Here is a 23,275-nt window from a genome sequence, read left to right as displayed (position 1 = left end):
CGCCCTGGCTGGGCCTTATCACCCGGCAGACACTCCTGGGGCTGCAGTGAGGCTGACCATGTCCGCACGGGTGGCCCTCCTGCTGCTCTGGGGTGAGGCGCCCGGCCTGGGGTCCCCGGGGCCGGGATGAGGGGCGGGAAAGAACAGCCATAGGGCCTCACAGGTGGTGGGTCTCCGCAGGTCTCGCCCTGAACCCAGTGACCGAGGAGGCCGTATGTGAGTGGGCCGGGCCTGGGCATGGTGGGCGCTGCGGGGTGAGCCCCTGCCTGGGCACCCAGGTCTGACACCCATCCCCACGCAGTCTTCGACACAAGGCCAACCCTGTGGGCAGAGGCCGAATCGCTGCTGGAACCCTGGGCCAACGTGACGCTGACATGCCAGAGCCCCCTGTGGACCCTGGAGTTCCAGCTCCTCAAGGACGGGGTGGCCCAGGAACTGGTGCACCCTGGGTTCACCTGCCACCGAGTACAGGTTCCCGCTGGGAGCAGTGACCGGTGACACCCGGGGCCTCTACCGCTGCCACTACAGCATGGACAGTGGGAGGACAAGCCTGAGCAACCTCGTGGAGGTGACTGGAGCAGGTGAGTGGAGGGCTCACGGGCCTCGAGGCCGGAAGAGAGGCCGCTGGAGAGGCCTCCCTTCCTCCACTCCTCACTCTCCCTGCTCTCTTCCGGCCCCCTCCCCGAGTGGCTGGTGGCCTTGGGCAAGTCAGGTGACATCTCTGAGCCTCAGTTTCCCCACTGGTAAAATGAGGGTGATGTTTGTAGCAACCCTAGAAGGCTGTGAGGAATAAATGACTGAATCCCCAGGAAGCGGTTAGGGCAGGCCTGGCCACAGCTGGGCCCTGAACGCGACTTCCCCTTGTAGTCCCCTGTCCCCGTCTCGGCCTGTCCCGCCACCCCGCCACCCCTCCACCCCTCCACCCCCGCCAATGCCTTCCATCTCCTGGCTCCCTCACATTCCCATGAGTGTGGAGGTCCAGGTCCGGCTGGGGCCCTGTATCTTCCAACTCAGGCAGAACCACCCATGACCCCTGCGCCCCACCCCCCGCCCCCGCCGCAGAGCCCCTGCCCCCACCCTTGCTCTCGACCAAGCCCGTGCCCTGGATCACACGGGGCCTGAACACGACGCTGCTGTGCCTCGGGGGACTTCGCGGTGTGACCTTCCTGCTGAGGCGGGAAGGCGACGACCAGTTTCTGGAGGTGGCTGAGGCCCCAAAGGACACGCAGGCCACCTTCCCAGTCCACCGGGCTGGCAACTACAGCTGCAGCTACCGGACCCACGCATCAGGCGCCCCCTCGGAGCCCAGTGCCACTGTGACCATAGAGGAGCTGGGTGAGTGTGTGGACCATCCCAGAGGGCTTCCTGGGGGCGGAGGCTCCTGGAGACAGAGTAGCTTTTACCCTGTCCCCCGGCCCTGAATACCCCTGCCCAGGACTGCGTCTGGGAAACAGTGGCCACGCAGTTGCCCCGCCTTGATAGTGGCGTGGGAATTTGCCACAAGGAAGGCTGTTCCGGGGGCCGAGGTCTGGAGGCTGGGCTCCAAGGAACGCCCCCACAGCGGGGGTGGCTGGGACTCTGGCCGCCCCAGTGACTGTCCCTGCCTTGCAGCCACGCCGCCGCCACCCACGCTGACTCTGAATAGCGGGTTCGCCGGGCTCCTGCGCCCCGGCTCGCGCACGACTCTCACCTGCGTGGCGCCCCTGAGCGGGGTGGACTTCCAGCTGCGGCGGGGCGAGGAGGTGCTGCAGGTACCCATGGCCAGTACCAGCCCAGACCGCGTCTTCTTCCAGCTGAACACGCTGGCCCCGGGAGACGGCGGTGTCTACACGTGCCGCTACCGGCTGCGAGACGAGCTAGCGCCCTGGTCCTTGGACAGCGCGCCCGCCGAGCTGGTGCTGAGCGATGGTGAGCCTGGGGGATGTGGCAGCGGGGAGGGAGGGCGGGGGCGCTCTGCCCTCGGGGCAGCGGGAGGAGAGACCCAGGGAAGGGTCCCGGTAACTGCACGGCTCAATCCCGACTCATCTGCCCGGCCTCAGTTTCCCCAGCTGAGGATAGAAAAATGAGCCCAGCCTCGTGGCCCCGCGAAGAATAATTGGGTCCACGCGCAAGTCTGGCCATGCAGGCGCTACATGCACGGGGGCCCCCAGCCTCCGGGGTCCGGGTGGGCGCTGAGGCCTGTCTGTTGAGGGTGGCCAGTTTGGGGCTGCAGGACCCGCCAAGGACTCGGACCAGGGGCGTAAACCCCAGGAGCGGACGCCGGCGGGCGAGGCCGGCGCGGATGCTCCCCCAACAAAACACGACCCCACACGCCTCTAATTTGGTGGGCACACAAATTAGTTAGGCACGGTGTAGGAGCGTGCGTGAGCGTCCAGGGAGGACGGGGGCCGGGACGTCGGGCGGATGGCGCGGTTTTACGCAGGGCGGTGCGGGCGGGCCTCCCGGGAGGGAGCAGAGGCAGCGGGGCGCACTCTTTCCGGCGGAAAGATGCGGCATTGGGCGTCAGCCTTGCCGCGTCCTCCCCGCAGGGACGCTCCCGGCGCCGGAGCTGTCGGCCGAGCCCGCGACTCTGAGGCCCGAGCCGGGGACGCTGGTGCAGCTGCGGTGCCGGGCCCCCCGCGCCGGCGTGCGCTTCGCCCTGGTGCGCGAGGGCGCGGGCCAGCGCCGGGTGCACGGTCTCTTGAGCCCCGCGGGGACGGAGGCCCACTTTGAGCTGCGCGACGTCTCGGCGGTCGACTCGGCCAACTACAGCTGCGTCTACACGGACACGGCGCCGCCCTTGGCGGGCTCCGCGCCCAGCGCGCCCGTGGAGCTGCGCGTGGACGGTGAGCGGCGGGCACAGCGGCCCGGAGCCTCCTTCTGCCCGTGCGCAACACGAGGGCGCCCGCCTGTCCCAGGACTCCGAAGGGAAGCGCTCTGGGCCTCGGCCCTGCCCGCGGAGTCGGCTCCTTAGGGGAGCGCGAGGTCGGCCGCCAGGGCCCGGGGACACCCAGCCTTTCGGCCTGTTTCCCACCGACGTGAGCACCGGGGCTACGTGTAGCGCCCTGGTGGTGGTCGTGGAGAGAGGCCCCAGAACTTAGGGTTCAGAGTGCTAACGGCTTTGCACTGGCTCACGCCTCAGGTTCCCTGTGCGACACGCCTGTCGGCTGTAGTCAGATTATGACCCCACCGCTGCCTGCGCCCAGGTGCCCACGGTGGAGGGTTGAGCTATAATTCTCCCCGAGCCCCCGCCGGCCCTGGGGTTTGTGTGTTCCTCTGATTTCCTCATCCGGATCTCCTGGGGTCGGAGGTCAGGCAGAGCCCCCGGCACAGCGTCCACCGCCAGACCACTGACTGCGCTGTGCCCTCTGCGGGAACCCGTTCCCCTGGATCCTGTCTTCCTTCTCCTCACCTGTCCTGAAGCCCTGAGTGCCGTTCGCTGGGGACCCCAGGAAGTCTCAGAGAAGGCCCGGGTCTGGGGGGGTGGGGCGTGTAAGGGGAGACACTACGGTTACAGCGCAGTGACCACGGTGTGAGGCCAGCAACCTGGGCTGGAGAAGGGGGCTGGCAGCGGAGCGGGGCTGGGCCGCTGCTGCCTGGGGCGAGGGGCTTCACTTGACCGACCCGCTTCTCGCCCAGGACCCCTGCCCAGGCCGCGGCTCCGGCCCCTGTGGACGGGGGCCGTGACTCCGGGCCGCGACGCTGTCCTACGCTGCGAGGGCCACGTGCCCGACGTCTCCTTCCTGCTGCTACGGTCCGGCGAAGAGGAGCCCTCGGCGGTGGTCTGGACCACCCACCCCTACGCGGACCTCGTGCTGACCTACGTGGGGCCCCAACACGCCGGCAACTACAGCTGCGGCTACCGCTCCAACTGGCCCCACTCCCTGCTGTCCCAGCTCAGCGACCCGGTGGAGCTCCAAGTGGCAGGTGGAGCTCGGTTCCGTGGGCGCGTCGAGGCTCCCGGCCTTTGCCCGGATTGTACCCTCCTCCAGGAGTGCCCTTCCCCGCACCTCCTCCCAGCACTAACACTGGCCTAGTCTGCTGGGGTGCGTGGGGGGAATTGCAGGCAGGGAACCACATAGGCAAAGGCCCTAAGGCAGAGAGTGGCGTGGCCAGCTGGAGCACCTGGAGGGAGGCCCAGGGGTGTGTGTGTGTGTGGGGGGGGGGTCTTAGCTGGCAGCTGACCAAGCCACATCCTTCCTGGGGGCTCTCAGTGAGGTCTGCCCTGACTCACCAGGGAGCCTCCTCCCCCTAGCATTTCTCTTCTGTCAAATTTGTCTAGGAAGCTGATCCAGCTGCAGACCCAGGCTGCTGATGGTATCCTTGGGAAGTCCTTTCTCCAGTCTGGCTCTGATCCCTCTTCCTGCAGCTGGAAGCTGGACTTGCCCTGGGGGGAGAGGGCAGGGACGGCTCTCCCTCAACCATGCCAGAATCAATAAATGTGAAGACAGACTTTAAAAATGTGTCTTTGGCCAATGGCAGCCCCGGTGTAGTGGGGCTGGAGTCCCAGAGCCGAGGGAAGCGGGCTGGGATCCTGGGTCTTGAAGGTGGATGGGCTCCGGGTTGGATCCTGAGGGTAGGCGTGCCGAGGATTGGCTTCCGGGCCCCCACTTTTCAAGACTGCCTTCTTCTGCCTTCTTCCATTAAGCTACTCCCCAGTCACCTCTGCCCAGTCCCCAGCAGGTGTGGGTGGGCAGCTTGAGGCTCCAGACATACCTTGACTGAACTGGGAGGCAGTTCAGAGGCTGCATTGTGTAGTTCTGTCTTCCCAGTCTGAGTGGCCACCATGTGGTGGTGCCAGACTGTGTCTCCAACCAGAGGCCAGGTCTCCCACATCCGAGCTTGGAGCTGTGGGAGGAGTGGGAGTCCTGTCCTTCCCCACTGTCCCTCGATCCTGAGCCCCGTTTACCCCACCCGACGCCCTCCTGGACTGTTGCCCAACCCCTGCCTGGAGCTTGGCCCTCGAGGTGCTGGCATACAGCAGTTGTGTATTAGGCTAGCATTATCAACTAATACTTGATAAACTGTGTGTTTGCCTATTTCTTCTGAGAGGTCTGATTTACTGGCATGGAGTTGCTCATAACACTCCTGCATTCCTTTAGTGCCTGCAGGGTCTGTAGTGATGTCACCTCTTTCATGACTGATGTGGTGTCCCTTCTCCCTCTCTCTCTGTCAGTTTAGCTAGGGGCTCATCAACTGCATTAATCTTTTCAAAGAACTTACTACATTTTGGCTTTGCTCATTTTTGTACTGTCTCTTTTCTACTTTGTGAATCTCTTCTTGTATCGTTACTGGTCCCTTCCTTCTACTTACTTCTGAATTAATTTCTTCTTTTTCCTTTTCTTCAGGTGGAAACTTAGGTCATTGGCTTCTGGGGTTAAACATTAGTAAAATAGGTTTGTGTTACATGTGTTTACATGGGAAATCATGGGAAATTACTTCTTTGTGGATAAAAAAAAGATCGACTATTGGCAGTTCATCCATTACATCCAGTTGGTTGATATGTTGTTCAGGTCTTTTGTATCCCTATTGATTTTCTGTCTTCTTGTTCTGCTGATTCTAGAGAGAGGGGTGTTGAAGTCTCCAAGTATAATTGTGAATTTGTCTGTTATTTTCTTTCAGCTCTACCAGTTTTTGTTTCCTGTATTTTAAGGCTTTGTTGTTAGATGCATACATATTTGGAATTGTTTTGTGTTCTTGGTGAATTGGCCCTTTATTACTATGTAATTTCTCTCTTTATCCCTGGTAATTTTCCTTTTTCTGAAGTCTACTTGGTTTGATATTAATATAGTGACTGCAGCATTCTTTGATGGAGTTTTCACATTATATACCTTTCCCCACTCTTTTACTTTCAGCTTACCTATATTATTATATTTAAAGTAGGTTTTTTATTTTCTTTTTAAAAAAATTCCTTTTAATTGGTATGTTTAGACTATTTACATGTAACAATGGATATGCTTGGGTTTTGGTCCACCTTTTTCTCTTCTGTTTGTTCCTTCTGTTTTCCGTCTGTTTCCCCTTTCCTGCTCTCTTTTCGGTTATTTTTTCTCAGGTTCCATTTTAATTCATCTACTGAGTTTTTGATCATCTCTTTGTATAGTCTTTTTTAGAGATTTCTCTAAGGATTACAGTATGCATGCTTAACTCTTCATAGTCAACTTAGAATTAATATTTTACCACTTAAAGTGGGATTTAGAAACTTTATATAGGTCTCTTTATCCTCCCCTTTTTAAATTTTTTAAAAAATCTTGTACCCTAATGGTTTTCTTTGAGATATAATTTATAGACAGTAAAATGTACAAATCTCAAATATATCACTGAATGAATCTTGATACCCTCCTCTCTTTGTGCTGCAGTTGTCATATATACCACGTTAACATACACTGAAAACCCTACCAGAAAATGTCATAAATTTTACTTTCGACCATCATACATATCTTAAAGATCAAATGTATGCAATCTAAAGTCCCTTTAGCATTTCTTTTAGAACAGGCCTGCTTGCAACAGATTGTCTTAGTTTTGCTTCACTTGAGGATGTCTTTATTTTGCTTTCTTTCTTTTTTTTTTTTTTTAATTCATTTTATTTATTTATTTTTGGCTGTGTTGGGTCTTCGTTGCTGCGCACAGGCTTTCTCTAGGTGCGGCGAGCGGGGGCTACTCTTCATTGCAGTGCGCGGGCTTCTCCTTGTGGTGGCTTCTCTCGTTGTGGAACACGGACTCTAGGCACGAAGGCTTCAGTAGTTGTGGCACGTGGCCTTAGTAGTTCTGGCTCGCGGGCTTAGTTGCTCCGTGGCATGTGGGATCTTCCCGGACCAGGGCTGCAACCCGTGTCCCCTGAATTGGCAAGCGGATTCTTAACCACTGCGCCACCAGGGAAGCCCCTGCTTTCATTCTTGAAGTGCATTTTCACTGCGTATAGAATTCAGACTGACAGTTCTTTTTCTCAGCACTTTAAAAATGTTGTTTCCCTGCCTTCTGGCCTTTATGATTTCTGATAAGAAGTCTATGATCTTACGGGACTTCGCTGGTGGTCCAGCGGTTAAGATTCTGCCCTCCCAATTCAGGCGGCCTGGGTTCAATCCGTGGTCAGGGAACTAGATCCAGCATGCCACAACTAAAGATCCTGTACGAGGCAACGAAGATCCTGTGAAACTAAGACGTGGCACAGCTAAATAAATAGAAAAGAAATCTATGATCTTTTGTATTAATCTTTATGTGAGGCATAGTTTTTCTCAGGTGGCTTTCAAAAAGTTTAAATGTTTTTAGTTTTCAGCTTTGACTAGGATGTGTCTGGGCATGGATTTCTTTGAGATTCTGCTGTTTTGGGTTCACTGAGCTTTCCGAACCTGTACGTTTATACCTTTTGCCAATTGGGAAAGTTTGCAGCCATTATTTCTTCAAATATTCTTTCCACCATCATCACAAAGAATGTGATTTCATTTCTGACTATATTTATGGTTTCATGAGTCTCTCATTGTGATTCTGTCCTATAACAAGGCTGTTATAACCTTCCTGGTTTCAAACTATTATGTCATCCTAATGCATTGTTCTTTTTATAAAAATACAGTGATCCTTTGATCTTAATAATGTTTTTCTGCATTAACAGCTATTTTGTCTGAAATTAATACAGCTCCATCAGCTGGCTTCAGCTTCATGCATCCCTTGTATATCCTTTTGTGTTCCTTTACCCTCAACTTTCCCATATCCTTGTTTTAGGTGTGTGTCTTCTAAAGAACATATGCCTGGGGAATTCCATGGCGGTCCAGCGGTTAGGACTCCACACTTCCACTGCAGGGGACATGGGTTCGATCCCTGATCGGGGAACTAAATCCTGAAAGCCCCGTGGTGCGGCCAAAAACATAAAAATACAAAAATAGAAAACATATGCCTGGATTTGAAAGAAATCCAGTCTGTTAGCATTTGTCTTATTTGGTGTGTGGAGTATAGTCATGCTTATTGAAATCACTGACATACTTGGATGTGCTCTCAAATCCCAGGGCTTCCATCCCTCCATCCTACATTCTCTGAGCCCTCTCTGCCTCTATAAAATGGGGATGCTGGGCTTCCCTGGTGGCGCAGTGGTTAAGAATCCGCCTGCCAATGCAGGGGACACGGATTCCAGTCCTGGTCCGGGAAGATCCCACATGCCGCGGAGCAACTAAGCCCGTGCACCACAACTACTGAGCCTGCGCTCTAGAGCCCGCAAGTCACAACTACTGAGCCCGTGTGCCACAACTACTGAGCCCGCGTGTCTAGAGCCCGTGCTCCGCAAAAAGAGAAGCCACCGCCATAAGAAGCCCGCGCACCGCAAGGAAGAGTAGCTCCCGCTTGCCGCAACTAGAGAAAGCCCACGCACAGCAACGAAGACCCAATGCAGCCAAAAATAAATAAATAAATTTTTTAAAAAATGGGGATGCTTGTCCTGCCCTCAGAGTGTTGTGTGAGGATTAAATGAGATGCTGTATATAAATTATTTGGCAGACTGACCAACACAAGCAGGCCATTAATAAAGATTCCTTTCTTCCCCTGACCTCCTTCCCCTTTAGACAAACATGGGCAGACACACTTCTCATGGCAGAGTGGGTGTCAGAGATGCTCAGAGCGCCGAGGGGAAGGAGATTTGGTTCCTCAGCGACAGAGACTGGGAGGGTGGGGGCAGAGAGGCAGAGTCAAATGCCACCGGTCAGCGCAAGTGGCCAGGCCCTGGATCAGGTACTGCACAAAGCACGTCTTGTCATCCCCTCGTTCCAGGCTGAGCAGGTCACTGAGGTTCAGGGAGGTCACTTATCCGACGCCCCCAAAGCAGCCTGACTTCAGGGCCACTCCCTGCAGCCTGTTGGAGGCCTGGGGGCACTGGGAACATGCATCTCTTGCCTCTGAGTTTCCCCCCACATCTGTCAACTTTCTCAGTCCCTCGGCCTCGGCCGCACTCTGTGTGGAAGTCGACCTGGGTCTAGGTGTACCTGGGACTCTCTCGGAGATGCTGACACAAGATCTCCATCTCCCTGGGCCTCAGCCTTCCTGTTCTGAACCACCCACGTCGGTCGGTCTTTGTTTACTCGTGACACAGAAGGAACGAATCCAATATGGAGGGAGAAACACAGGGAGAGACGGTGACGATGACCAGTACACAACAGTATGGGGGGTGGTGTCAGATGGTGTTCACACGCGATGGGGTCATCAGAGAAACAGAGGAAAGAAGGCCGACGCCCTGGCAGTTAGGAACAGAGGCTGGGACATCCAGTTACAGACCTGGACCCTGCAAGAGGGGCAGGGGTACAGCATTGTGAGAGAAGGCAGAGAGCACAGTGACAGGATGCTGGCTGCCAGAGCCCACGACACCAGGGGGGCTCTGGGGCCACGGAAAGGGTGCACTCAATACAGGAACATTTTACTGAGGTTGCTGCGTGCCAGGCTGGTCTGAGTGCTGGGGCCCTGGAGAAATTGGATTGTTTTGCCCTGTAGGGCCCACAGCTGGCACGGGGGAGAGAGCCACGTAAACATCTATAAGGACGACGTAGGGCGGAGCGTGGTGACCGCCACCGGGAAGGCATCGGTCATGCATTCAGCAGACATGGGTCAGGGCCTGTTGCCCTGTGTGCTGTGGATGCTGAGAATAAGACATGGCCCGTGCTCTTGGAAGCTCACAGTGTCCTTGGGAAACACCGTCTCCAAGCTCTGTAAGGAGAACTATAATATGATAGGAGGTTTAAGAGGAGTAAGGGGGAGGCACTCTGGAAGCAGAGGGGGCAAGTTGGAGTCTGTTTGAGGTGGCTGGGGAGGGATATTGGAAACATCTTAGAGGGAAGAAGAGAGGCGGGTTCCAGGCACAGGCACAAAGGCACGTTCGCGGGAAAAAGGGTGGCTTCTTCAGGAACCGCACGTTGTTCGTGTGGCTGGTGTGTGGGAGGTGTGGCCACGGGAGACAAAGGCTGGGGGCCAGTCACGGATGACCGTGAACAGCAGGTGACGGATCTGAGGTTTATCACACAGGGCAGTACTTTGAAACCGTCTTCACTCCACTGCACACACAGAAAAACGACAGTATTCCTATACACATAGGAAGGTAACTGGAGAGACGGCTTGGCACCCAAAGCAACTTATATCTTGGCAAACTTGTAACCCATTCAGGAAGCTTTGCTGTAGAAGGTGATGCGGTGGAGAGCTTCCCACATGGAGAGATACAATCAGATTCGGGCTGTGGAAAGAGCCTGCTGGAGGCTGGTGTGGAAAAGAAAACGATGGTTTGTGTGTGGTGTGTGTGTGTGTGTGGTCTGGGATGTGTGTGGTATGTGGTATGTGTGTGGTGTGTGTATGTACGTGGTGTGTGTGGTGTATTATGTGTGGTGTGTGTATGTGTGTGGTGTGTGTATGTACGTGGTGTGTGTGGGTGCATGTGTGTGGTGTGTGGTATGTGTGTGGTGTGTGTATGTGTGTGGTGTGTGTATGTACGTGGTGTGTGTGTGGGGTGTATGTGTGTGGTGTGTGGTATGTGCGTGGTGTATTATGTGTGGTGTGTGTATTGTGTGGTGTGTGTATGTACGTGCTGTGTGTGTGTGGGTGCATGTGTGTGGTGTATGTGTGTGGTGTGTGGTATGTGTGTGGTGTATTATGTGTGGTGTGTGTACTGTGTGATGTGTGTGGTGTGTGGTATGTGTGTGGTGTATTATGTGTGGTGTGTGTACTATGTGTGTGGTGTGTGTGTGTGGTGTGTGTATGTATGTGGTGTGTGTGTGGGGTGCATGTGTGTGGTGTATGTGTGTGGTGTGTGTATGTACGTGGTGTGTGTGAGGGGGTGCATGTGTGTGGTGTGTGTATGTGTGTGATGTGTGTATTATGTGTGGTGTGTGTATTATGTGTGGTGTATGTGTGTGGTGTGTGTATGTACGTGGTGTGTGTGGGTGCATGTGTGTGGTGTGTGTATTATGTGTGGTGTATGTGTGTGGTGTGTGTATGTACGTGGTGTGTGTGAGGGGGTGCATGTGTGTGGTGTGTGTATGTGTGTGATGTGTGTATTATGTGTGGTGTGTGTATTATGTGTGTGGTGTGTGTAGATGTGTGGTCTGTGATGTGTGTGGTGTGTGGTGTGTGTGTTATGTGTGGTGTGTGTATGTGTGTTTTGTGTGTATGTACGTGGTGTGTGCATGTGTGTGGTGTGTGGTATATGTATGGTGTATTATGTGTGTGGTGTGTGTATTATGTGTGGTGTGTGTACGTGTGTTGTGTGTGTATGTACGTGGTGTGTGTGGGGGCTGTATGTGTGTGGTGTGTGGTATGTGTGTGGTGTGTGTATGTGTGTGATGTGTGTATGTACGTGGTGTGTGCATGTGTGTGGTGTGTGGTATGTGTGTGGTGTATTATGTGTGGTGTGTGTGTGTGGTGTGTGCATTATGTGTGTGGTGTATTATGTGTGTGGTGCGTGTAGACGTGTGGTCTGTGATGTGTGTGGTGTGTGTGTTATGTGTGGTGTGTGTATGTGTGTGGTGTGTGTATGTATGTGGTGTGTGTGTGGGGGTGTATGTGTGTGGTGTGTGTTTGTGTGTGGTGTGTGCATGTGTGTGGTGTGTGGTATATGTGTGGTGTATTATGTGTGTGGTGTGTGTATTATGTGTGGTGTGTGTATTATGTGTGTGGTGTGTGTATGTACGTGGTGTGTGTGTGTGGGGTGTATGTGTGTGGTGTGTGGTATGTGTGTGGTGTGTGGTATGTGTGTGGTGTGTGTATGTACGTGGTGTGTGTGTGGGGGTGTATGTGTGTGGTGTCTGGTATGTGTGTGGTGTGTGTATGTGTGTGGTATGTGTATGTATGTGGCGTATGTACGTGTGTGTGTGTGGGTGCATGTGTGTGGTGTGTGTGTGGTGTGTGTATTATGTGTGGTGTGTGTATTATGTGTGTGGTGCATGTAGACGTGTGGTCTGTGATGTGTGTGGTGTATTATGTGTGGTGTATGTGTGTGGTGTGTGTATGTACATGGTGTGTGCATGTGTGTGGTGTGTGGTATGTGTGTGGTGTATAATGTGTGGTGTATTATGTGTGTGGTGTGTGTATTATGTGTGGTGTATGTGTGTGGTGTGTGTATGTACGTGGTGTGGGGGGGTGCATGTGTGTGGTGTGTGTGGTGTGTGTATTATGTGTGGTGTGCGTATTATGTGTGTGGTGTGTGTATTATGTGTGGTGTGTGTATTATGTGTGTGGTGTGTGTAGATGTGTGGTCTGTGATGTGTGTGGTGTGTGTATTATGGGTGGTGTGTGTATTATGTGTGTGGTGTGTGTATTATGTGTGGTGTGTGTATTATGTGTGTGGTGTATTATGTGTGTGGTGTATTATGTGTGGTGTGGTGTATTATGTGTATTATGTGTGTGGTGTATTATGTGTGGTGTGATGTATTATGTGTGTGGTGCGTGTATTATGTGTGTGGTGTGTGTAGACGTGTGGTCTGTGATGTGTGTGGTGTGTGTATTATGTGTGGTGTGTGTATTATGTGTGGTGTATTACGTGTGTGGTGCGTGTATTATGTGTGTGGTGCGTGTAGACGTGTGGTCTGTGACGTGTGTGGTGTGTGCATGTGTGTGTGATGAAAGCAGGGAGGGGTCAGGAAGGAGACCCCTGCTGGAATCCAGGTGACAGGTGATGTGGGCTTGCATAAGGAAACAGTGGTGGAGAAGATGGAGCAGAGGTGGCTGTAAGCAAGAGCAACAGGGCTGACTGATGGTGGGATGTGGAAGGAGAGGGGGGTAGAAACGGATGCCAGGCAAGTGGCCAGCCGTACCCTCAGGACACGGAAAATGCGATAGAGGCTGAGGGTCTGGAAAAGGCAGCCTCACAAGCTGGCCTTGGAGTCAACGTGAACAGGTGGAGGGAAACAGCACATGCGAAGGCACAGAAGTGGGCACGGGCAGGTGTCCCTCCTGGGCTACGCGGCAGAGGAACGGGCAAGAAGAGACGCCACGTGGGAATGTGAAGCTGGAGCCTCCCCGCCCCAAGCATCCAGGGACCACTGTCCTGAGAGCAACTTGACCCTGACTGCCTTGGCTCCGAGGACCAATCCACATCCTCAACTCAGCTGTCCTCTCTCTGAGATGGGCTTGAGTGGGGTATGGAGGGCAGCAGGAGCCTTCTGGAAGCTTCGCCAGCTGACCTGAATAGCTTTATGTTCATCAGGGGCCGCCATCTGGGTCCCAGAATGAAGAGTTGCTCCCGGACAGCCCCAGAGTTTGCCCTTTAGCACCCGGTCCTTTGGGGGGGATTCATCAGTCACCCGCCCCGTCCCTCCCAGCTCTTTCAGAACTCAGGTTTCTCTTCGATGCTGAGCCGCTGTGGGGAGGCTTCCTCGGCCACTGCAGGACGGTGATGTGGATCTGCAGGTGAACCCTGAGGGCTGAGACGCGGCCGAAGGCCTTCCCACAGTCGCTGCACTTGTAGGGCTTCTCCCCCGAGTGGACCCTCTAGTGCTCGATGAGGGACGAGCTCTGTGCAAAGGCCTTTGGACAAACCTGACACTGATAGGGCTTCTCTCCGGAGTGGATCCTCAGGTGCCGGATCAGAGCCGAGCAGTCGCTGAAGGCTCGGCCGCAGGCGTCGCACCTGTAGGGCTTCTCCCCTGTGCGGATGCACAGGTGCTGGGTCAGGTGGGTGCTCTGGCTGAAGGCCTTGCCGCACTCCTCGCATGCGTAGGGCCGCTCACCCGTGTGCACACGCTGGTGCTGGGGCAGGTGGGTGCTCTGGCGGAAGGCCTTGCCACACTCCTCGCATGCGTAGGGCCGCTCGCCCGTGTGCACACGCTGGTGCTGGCTGAGGTGGGTGCTGCGGCTGAAGGTCTTGCCGCACTCTTCACACGCGTAGGGCTTCTCCCCGGTGTGGATCCTCTGGTGCTGGGTCAGGTGGGTGTGCCGGCTGAAGGCCTTGCTGCACTCCTCGCACGCGTAGGGCCGCTCGCCCGTGTGCACACGCCGGTGCTGGCTGAGGTGGGTGCTGCGGCTGAAGGTCTTGCCGCACTCCTTGCATTTGTGGGGCTTGGCCCCCGTGTGGACCACCTGGTGCTGGGCCAGGTGTGCACTCCGGCTGAAGGCTTTCCCACACTCACTGCAGGTGTGGGGCATCTTCCGAGCACGGCTCTTCTGGTGGGCCTCCAGGGCCAAGGGGCTCCGGAACGTCTTCCAATACTCACCACACTTGGAGGGCTTCCTCCCCAAGTATGTGCCTGGAGGCTCTGTGCCATAACCATCCAGTGGATCCACTTGCTCTCTGGAAGGAGTCTTCTCTTGGGAGGTGAAGTCTGGCCACACGTTGGGACTGTCCCCCAAAGCACCAGCTTCACAGCCGGGCTGGTCTGTGAGGGCGCCCTTGTGAGGCCCTGAAGTTTTCCTGAAATCCATCTCTTGGGTGACAGACTCTGTCCACATCTTCCCTGAGAGTCCGGCCTGCCTCTCTGAGCTGCCCTCAGGTTCGCGGGCATCACCAAAGGTGGGTCCTGGGGAAAGCCCTCCTACCAGGGTTTCAGTGGCCCTGTCTGACGGCTCTGACTCTTCCGAATTGCTCTGCTTACAGCTCGCCTCTGAGAGCTCAGATCCCAGCACCCAGCCTGCAACAATCCGAACCACAGTGTCACCACTTTTTCCATACCAGGCCTCCCCTCTCTGCCGGGCCCTGGCCTCACTCTGAAAGGGGAGATGTGGGCCACTCCTGATATTTGGCCCCATTTCCAAAGGAAAGTTTCTCATTTGGTGTCTTGGATGACAAAAGGGCACAGTGCTGTCCTCCCACACCATCAAAACCGGCGTCACACACACAGATGGCCAATAGGCACATGAAAAGATGCTCGTCATCTCTAATTATTAGAGAAGTGTAAATCCAAATTACAATGAGGTATCACCTCACACCAGTCAGAATGGCCATCATCAAAAAGTCTACAACTAAGAAATGCTGGAGAGGGTGTGGAGAAAAGGGAACCCTCCTATACTGTTGGTGGGAATGTAAATTGGTGCAGCCACTATGGAAAACAGTGTGGAGGTTCTTCAAAAAACTAAAAATAGTCTTGCCATATGATCCTGTAATCCCACTCCTGGGCATATATCCAGACAAAACTATAATTCAAAAAGATACATGCACCCCTATGTTCATAGCAGCACTATTCATAATAGACAAGACATGGAAGCAACCTAAATGTCCATTAACAGATGAATGGATAAAGAAGATGTGATACATATATACAATGGAATATTACTCAGCCATAAAAAAGAACGAAATAATGCCATTTGCAGCAACACGGATGCACCTAGAGATTATCATACTAAGTGAAGTAAGTCAGAAAGAGAACGACAAATACCATATGATATCACGGGGAGTTTGGCATTAGCAGATGCAAACTATTATATATAGAATGGATAAACAACAAGGTCCTACTGCATAACACAGGGAACTATATTCAATATCCTGGGATAAACCATAATGGAAAAGAATTTTAAAAAGAATGTATGGGACTTCCCTGGTGGCACAGTGGTTAAGAATCCGTCTGCCAATGCAGGGGAATGGGTTTGAGCCCTGGTCCAGGAAGATCCCACATGCTGCGGAGCAACTAAGCCCGTGTGCCACAACTACTGAGCCTGCGCTTTAGAGCCCGCGAGCCACAACTACTGAGCCCACGTGCCACAACTACTGAAGCCCGTGAGCCTAGAGCCTGTGCTCTGCAACAAGAGAAGCCACCACAATGAGAAGCACGCGCACTGCAACGAAGAGTAGCCCCTGCTCTCCACAACTAGAGAAAGCCCGCACGTAGCAACGAAGACCCAATGCAGCCAAAAATAAATAAATAAACAAATAAATAAATTTATATATATAAAAAAAAGAATGTATACATGTGTATAACTGAATCGCTTTGCTGTACAGCAGAAATTAACACAACATTGTAAATCAACTATACTTCAATTAAAAAAAAACAAAACCCTGCATCACATGTTTCCATCCACCCCTCAAACCACCCACCGCAAACTCTCCATTCTTTAAGGCTCCTGATTTTGTCACAAGTGTCAGGAGGAAAACCCTGAGGTTGAATGGATCTGAAAGAGAGAGTGAGGGAGAGAGTGAGAGAGCAAGCACGCCAGGCGCCTATGCACCTGCTCCCTTGGGCAGGCTTGAGTTCTGTCCCTGCCACCTGGATCTGGATGCATCTGCAGATGCTCAGTAAATACCGGCTGAATGAGGGAATCAATCCAGGATGCAGTAGACTCTACCCTGAACCCCAAGTAGACACCTGCTGCTGTGGGTGGGTGGGTGATGCCTCTACCTGGCCTCCCTGAGCCCCCGGGAAGCCTGAGGCCTGCTCTGTATAATGCGCTGTGAAGGCAGAGCATGGCTGAGCGGCAGCTGGAGATTGGCTTGTGTACGAGGTAGAAGCATTCCTGAACGGACCAGCCCTTGACGGGTACACAGGGCACCTTAGGACGCGTGCCTGAACATCGTTTACTGGACAGATTCCAGGAAGTGGGCGGGGGGTGGCCGGAATAACTGCTGGTTAAGTCCACAACGGGGCCCCAGCTCTGCCGCTCGCCAGCTCCAAGGGTTGGGTAGTCTTGCCCTCGTTTGGGCCGCAGTTTCCTCATCTGCAAGAGGGGGACGCTATTCTGCTTGCCTCCCAGAGCTGCTGGCCACTGTGAGGCTCTTGTTCTGTGCTCGGCTCCAAGTGCAATGGGTAACTCCCATTGCCTCGTTTCAGCTTCATTCTGCTCTCAGAAAGGGGCACTTTGACAACTGTGTTTCAGGCAAGTAAACTTGAGGCCCAGCTGCGGGGAGGTCTTGAGTAATTGGTACAAGACCACATGATTAATTCAGAGAGGTTCAGTAACTTGTACAAGATCACACAGTTAGCTAGTGGCCAAGTCGGGATTTCAGCTCTAGACTCTCCTCCTCCTCTAGACCCACAGGTGTTCCCTAAGTCCCTCAACCTCCCTAGCCACATGCTGGGTCCCGACCACCCTTTTTTCCTCTATTCCAGAAACACGGCACCACCTGCTCTTCCCAGAATGCACCAGTGCATACCATACCCCAGGGGCCTTTGCCTCTCACCATTCCCTCTGCCTGGAGTGTGGTTCTTTCTTGCTGTTTCAGTGCCGTTTTGCATTTTCCCTGAAGACTCTCTTGACCCTACAGAAGGATGGGGCCGCGCCCTCCCTCCTCCCCCGTCCTTGTGACGTCCATGTCTCGGCATGGCTGATGGGGCCAAGGGAGCGCATCTGACAAGCTCTTTCAGAAAGGTTCATTTCTCAGGGAGCAGAACAAATTTTCCGAACAGCTCCAGTTACCACCTGTCTGATTCATGCAGGCACCGTTTCACAGGCCGCAGAGACTGCCTTGTTCACACCTCTCGATGACACTGAGGTAAGTATTAGGACTACAATCCCCATTTTACTGACAGGGAAACTGAGGCACGAAAGAAACACACAGCCAGGAGGCGGCAGAGCAGTGGTTGGACGTACCAAGCCTCGATGATTCTTCTGAGCCCAAACTCCATGGTCTCCCCGCCCACGACCTCCGCCCTGGTTGCTGGCACACCCACCCCACCAAACGCTCCCATCAGGTGGGGCTGGGTCCTCCTGGTGTCCCATCGGATCTCCCTGGGCTGCGACATCTGAGTGGGTCTCTAAGCAATGGTGCCCACTCTGGCCTGGGGCAGGTCTGTCTCACCCAGATGCTGGAGGTCAGCATAGGGAGGGCTCCAAGGGGGTGCATCGGGACACAGGGCGTTTCTGGCCCCTCCCCAGCCCCAGGCATCCAGCCCCCTTATCTGGCAGCAGCAGCCTGGTTTTCCTTTGGGGAACTTCCCTTGCTCACATCAGGCCCTGGGGCTTTGGTCAGTCAAAGACAAGCACAAGACCCCGACCAGCTCAGTGAAGCTCAGCTCAGTGAAGCTCAACTCGGGGATCTTTCGCTGTTCTCCCCATGAGGTTTCTACATTGATAAGACACAAGCATGAGATTGCTGGGCCAACTGTGTCTCCCTTGCGGACAGAAGCTACTTAAAGATGAACCTAACGTAGGAAAACGCAACTGAGAAAGAAAGGAAAACGAGAGAATCCTGATGCCGTCACCTGAGCTCCTGATACACAGCCATGAAGCCTCCCTCCTTGGCTTCCGTCAGTTTGAGCTGGGCTTTTGGTCAATGGCCGTCAAAACAGACCTGCTTACCGCAGCGTGTGAGGGTTTGGGTGAGTGCCCCCAAGTGCAAACCTGCACCCCCAACATTCCGTCCAGGCTTTGCCCCGTGTGCCATGGGCACCTGCCTGTCAACCCCTCACCTCTCTCGTCCAGTGCCTGGGTCAGGTCCTCCACGAGCGCCACAGCCTCCTCGCCACTCTCGGGGCACCGAGCCCGCACGCGGGCCTGGATCTCGGGGGGCAGCGCGCCCAGGAGCTGCTCCAGCACCAGCAGCTCCAGCACCTGCTCCTTGGAGCGCGCCTTGGGCCGCAGCCACTGGCGGCAGGGCTCCCGGAGCCGGGCCAGGGCCTCACGTGGGTTGGATGCCTCCTCAAAGCAGAAGTGTCGGAAGCGCAGACGGGCAGCCTCAGGGTGGGAGGGGTGGCCAAAGTTAGACTTCTGGGCCTGAGAGAAGCTGGCCTCCTCATCCTCGACCTTCACTCGCAGAAAGTCATCCTGTTCCCAGGGCACCGGGCTCACAAGGCTCCTGGGGATGGCCATCGGGCAGCAGACCTCCAGTGAGATATGGGATGGCTGGAGCCTTGGAACTGGGTCTGCAGGAAGATCAGAACTTGGTCATCCTGTGAACTTGGGGCCCTGCCTTGTGGCTGCCGAGTAGGGCAGATGCGGGCTTGGGGCCTGTGAGATGTGACTCACTCTCACAGAGTCACAGATGATCAAAATAATCAGGGCAGCACCCACTTGGTGCTGAGCACCTTTCTAAATGCTTGCATATAGTAACTCGTTTAAAACTCACAACAAACTCAGGAGGTGGGAGCTTTCTTTCATTACATGGTATAAAAACAGACAGGAGAAAAAGATTTGCCCAAAGTTTCCCAGATAGTGAAAGGAAGGGCGGTTGCTGAGCTACAAACCCCAGTAGCCTGACCCCATGGCCAGTCTGCTTCAGGCCTACGCTCCTCCCACACAGAGTGGGTCTGTCTTCTATCTCACACACACCCCACTCCCCTAGGAGCCACAGGGGCATTCCCTTACTTTATTTGCTAATTATTTTGTAGTTTCTGAGACGAATATTTAGACAACTGACATTCAGCCTTTCTTCTTTTCTAATACATGTATTTCAGGCTATACATTTCCCTATAAACATAGCTTTAGCCGTACACCCACAAGTTTGGTTTTGCATCCTCGTTATCATTTAGTTAAAAATATTTTCTAATTTCTCTTTTGGTTTCTTCCTGAACCATGGGCTACTTAGAACTCTGCTGCTTCATTTCCAAACAATTCAGAGTTTTCTGATAGTCTTTTTATTACTGATTTCCAGATTAACTCTGTTGTGCTCAGCAAATGTGCTTTGGTCGATTTTAATCCTTTGATATTTGCTGGTTTGAGACTTGGTTTGTGACCCAGTGTATGGTTTTGTGGTCAGTGTTCCACATACACTCAAAAATAATGCAAAGCCATCTTAGGTAAGTGACAAAAGAGGAAATAGATAAACTAGACTTCATCAAAATTAAAAACCTTTGTGATCTGCAGGACACCATCAAGAAGGTGAAAAGAGGAATTCCCTGGCAGTCCAGTGGTTAGGAGTTGGAACTAAGATCGTGCAAGCTGTGTGACAAGGCAAAAAAAAAAAAAAAAAAAAAAAAAAGGGTGAAAAGGCAACCCACAGAATGGGAGAAAATATTTGCAAATCATATATCCGATGAGGGACCTATATCTAGAACAACTCCATAATAAAAAGACAAATAATCCCAAATTAAAGAATGGGCAAAGGATTTGACTAGATATTTCTCCAAAGAAGATATACAAATGGCCAACAAGCACATGAAAAGATGATCGACATCATCAGCTACCAGAGAATTACAAATCAAAAGCGCAAGGAGATATCACTTTACACCTGTTAGGATGTAATACTCAAAATAACAGATAACAACTGTTGGCACTGGAGCCATGACCTTGGGCACAGGGAGAAGTGAACACGAGTAAAACAAGACCTCAATCCTGAAACCTTTCAGTGGCAGCTGGTGACTTCTGGCAAAGCTGTGCTCTAGTCCCTAACTCCACCGTAAAGCTTACTTGGGCCTCTTGCAACCTTGCCTTTGCCATTATCCCAGTTCCTGAATTCCTTTGTCCCTGTTACTCTCTCGTCCTAAAATCCCTCTCTGCACCTGAGCAATTCCTCCTAGTCCTCCAGGCCCCACTTTAGCTGTCATCTTCTCCAAGAGCCGTCCCAGCACCTGGGAGCAGGCTACGTATCCTTCTGAGTGCCCCGGGTCACTCTCCCCCAGCTCTGTGCTCTAACCCTGTTTCCCCAGAGAGCCTGGGCATGTTGGAGCCGCAGTGCCTATAGCAAGTGCACAGTGGACAGGTGCTGAGAAGACGGAGGCACCAGGAGAGGCGGAGTCTGAGGCAGGGAATCACTGTTCAGAGGAGGGGGAACAGGGGTGGCAGGACTGACAATAAGTACAGCGACAGTTTCCAAGCTCCCTTCCGTACCCCTGAAACTGCTGTTCTGGAAAATGTCTCTGAGACACGGGGGCGTGAACCGTGCTCAGCTCACCCCCAACGTGCTGACCTCACATCAGGTCGAGGTCCCCTGTCCACTGCTTAACCAGCTTAGGAGAGCAGTTCTTCCATTTCTTGCTCCTTACCGTACCCGACCTGACAGCAGGCCTGGCACACAGCAGACATGCAGTAGATGCCCAATCTGACGACTCCACAGGCCCTGCCAGGCTTAAGCCCACAGAAGGTGCGAGTGGACGTCAACCCAGCTGGGTGACTGCAGGTCACATAATTTCAGCCGCAGACAAATTCTCTGTCACATACTTGGTAAACTCCCCGCAAATCATCCAAATATAGTCCCCCTGACAAATCCCTGACAATCACGTAGTTACATGCATACACCCTACCTCGGGCACAGTCTGTCAGTCACATCCCAAAATATACCCCTGCGCCCAAACTTTCCCAGCGTCACTCACAGTCAGCCCAATAAACACAGGAGCTCACAGCACCGCCAGTCATTCATAATCATCAGTCACTGTCTCAGCCACTCACATACACAGACTCTCGGTTACGCCTGCAATCAGTCAGTCACAGACACACCCTCTCACGCACAACAACACACAACCCTCCGACAAAATCTCAACTTCGTTGTCAGTCGCACACTTGATCGGGTCAGTCAGACATCCTATCAGCCGACCACACGCTCCCAGCTTGTCAGAAACACACCAAAACGAGTCAGACACAGAAACACAACCAGACACACACACACACACACACACACACACACAACTGGTCAGTCAGCCGGTCCCGCACTGGAACAGAGTTCCACACTCGGTCTGTCCGTCTGTCGGTCCACGCGCGGCTCGGGGTCAGCCCCTCGCTCCGCATCCGCGCGTGTCGGTCCCACACATCTCGCTTAGACCACCGCAGGCGTTCGCCGCTTCGGGCTTTCCCGCAGTTTCTCTCCGGCAATCCGGGGGGGACCCCACCCGGGGGGGGGGACCCCACCCGGGGGGGGGGACCCCACCCCCCACCTCACCCGCTGGCGCGCGGGCGGACGCTTCCGGGAGGCGACGCGGCGGCGCTGGAGTGAGGAGTCCGCGCGCCAGCCGGGACCACAGCTCCCAGAACGCGCCGCGTTCAGGCGCCCCGGCTCGTGCGACTGCCCGCCCGCCTGGACTACAATTCCCAGAAGGCGCCGCGTCGGCCACCCCAGCAGCCTGGGGGCACGCCGGGAGTTATAGTCCGGCAGGGTGCGTGGGCCGTGGGGACAGCGGCCGTGACTTTGTGGGGCAGTGGTGGCGGTGTGTGGATGATCCGGCCGGAGGGTGTGCGGGAGGCGGAACCGTGCATGGTGCGTGGGGGGTGAGAGGTGTAAGGGGTGTGTGAGGAGGTGAGGGGGGTGTGAGGAGGTGAGAGCTGTGTGAGCCGGTGAGAGCTGTGAGGGGTGTGTGAGGAGGTGAGGGGAGTGTGAAGTGAGAGGTATGAGGGGTGTGTGAGGAGGTGAGGGGTGTGTGTGAGGAGGTGAGGGGGGTGTGAAGTGAGAGGTATGAGGGGTGTGTGAGGAGGTGAGGGGGGTGTGAGGAGTGTGTGATGAGGTGGAGGGTGTGTGAGGAGGTGAGAGGTGTGTGAGGAGGTGAGAGGTGTGTGAGGAGGTGAGAGGTGTGAGGGGTGTGTGAGGAGGTGAGGGGTGTGTGAGGAGGTGAGGGGTGTGTGAGGAGGTGAGAGGTGTGTGAGGAGGTGAGAGGTGTGAGGGGTGTGTGAGGAGGTGAGAGGTGTGTGAGGAGGTGAGAGGTGTGTGAGGATGTGAGAGGTGTGAGGGGTGTGTGAGGAGGTGAGAGGTATGTGAGGAGGTGAGAGGTATGTGAGGAGGTGAGAGGTGTGTGAGGAGGTGTGAGGGGGTGTGAGGAGGTGAGGGGGGTGTGTGAGGAAGTGAGAACTGTGAGGGGTGTGTGAGGAGGTGAGGGGCATGTGAGGAGGTGAGGGGGGTGTGAAGTGAGAGGTGTGGGGTGTGTGAGGAAGTGGGGTGTGTGTGAGGAGGTGAGGGGTGTTTGAGGAGGTGAGAGGTGTGTGAGGAGGTGAGGGGGGTGTGAAGTGAGAGGTGTGAGGGGTGTGTGAGGAGGTGAGGGGGGTGTGAGGAGGTGTGAGGGGTGTGTGAGGAGGTGAGAGCTGTGAGGGGGGTGTGAGGAGGTGAGGGGCATGTGAGGAGGTGAGGGGGGTGTGAAGTGAGAGGTGTGGGGTGTGTGAGGAAGTGAGGTGTTGAGGGGGTGTGAGGGGTGTGGATGCTGTGGGAAGGTGTGTATCATGTATGTAATGTGTGTGGCCCACTGCAACCATGTGGTCACAGTGCCTCTTTACCTGGTCCTCTTTCCATTTTCTTTCCCCTTTAAAAATTTTTACCATTTTTTTGGAGCTGTAATTCACATACCTTCAGTTCACCCTTCTAAAGTGTACAATTCAGTGGTTTTCAGTATCTTTACAAGGCTGTGCAACCATCACCACTATCAGGTTCCAGAACACTTTTATCACCCCCAGAAGAAACCCCATGCCCATTAGCTGTCACTTCCTACTCCCCCTGCCCCCAGCCCCTGACACCACCAGTCTGCCTCCTGCCTCTGGGGATTTGTTTGTTATGGATATTTTA

At 54.2% G+C, this 23,275-nt stretch overlaps 2 protein-coding genes across 2 annotated transcripts; one reads left to right on the top strand and one right to left on the bottom strand.

Annotated features, from left to right (window-relative positions):
• The first annotated feature begins 33 nt into the window (after window positions 1–33).
• On the top strand, window positions 34–4,440 carry LOC137752583 (alpha-1B-glycoprotein-like). Its single transcript, XM_068527278.1, is given in 9 exon segments — window positions 34–92; window positions 181–216; window positions 302–444; window positions 446–581; window positions 1,063–1,335; window positions 1,612–1,908; window positions 2,529–2,825; window positions 3,619–3,906; window positions 4,262–4,440. Coding segments are annotated over 9 exon segments (1,512 nt in total). The 5' UTR covers window positions 34–58; the 3' UTR covers window positions 4,270–4,440.
• An 8,599-nt stretch (window positions 4,441–13,039) lies between these two features.
• ZSCAN22 (zinc finger and SCAN domain containing 22) lies at window positions 13,040–21,726 on the bottom strand. The gene is made up of 3 exons (XM_068527276.1): window positions 21,671–21,726; window positions 18,270–18,722; window positions 13,040–14,561 (listed from the first exon to the last, which is right to left on the bottom strand). Exons 2-3 carry the CDS (start codon window positions 18,667–18,669, stop codon window positions 13,426–13,428), a joined length of 1,536 nt encoding a protein of 511 aa, XP_068383377.1. The 5' UTR covers window positions 18,670–18,722; window positions 21,671–21,726; the 3' UTR covers window positions 13,040–13,425.
• Between the last annotated feature and the right edge of the window lie 1,549 nt (window positions 21,727–23,275).

The sequence above is a fragment of the Eschrichtius robustus genome, chromosome 19, assembly GCF_028021215.1.
Source record: "Eschrichtius robustus isolate mEscRob2 chromosome 19, mEscRob2.pri, whole genome shotgun sequence".
NCBI classification, from domain to species: Eukaryota; Metazoa; Chordata; class Mammalia; order Artiodactyla; family Eschrichtiidae; genus Eschrichtius; species Eschrichtius robustus.
The sequence above is the reverse complement of the archived record's forward strand: the minus strand, read 5'-3'. Positions and strand labels throughout refer to the sequence as shown.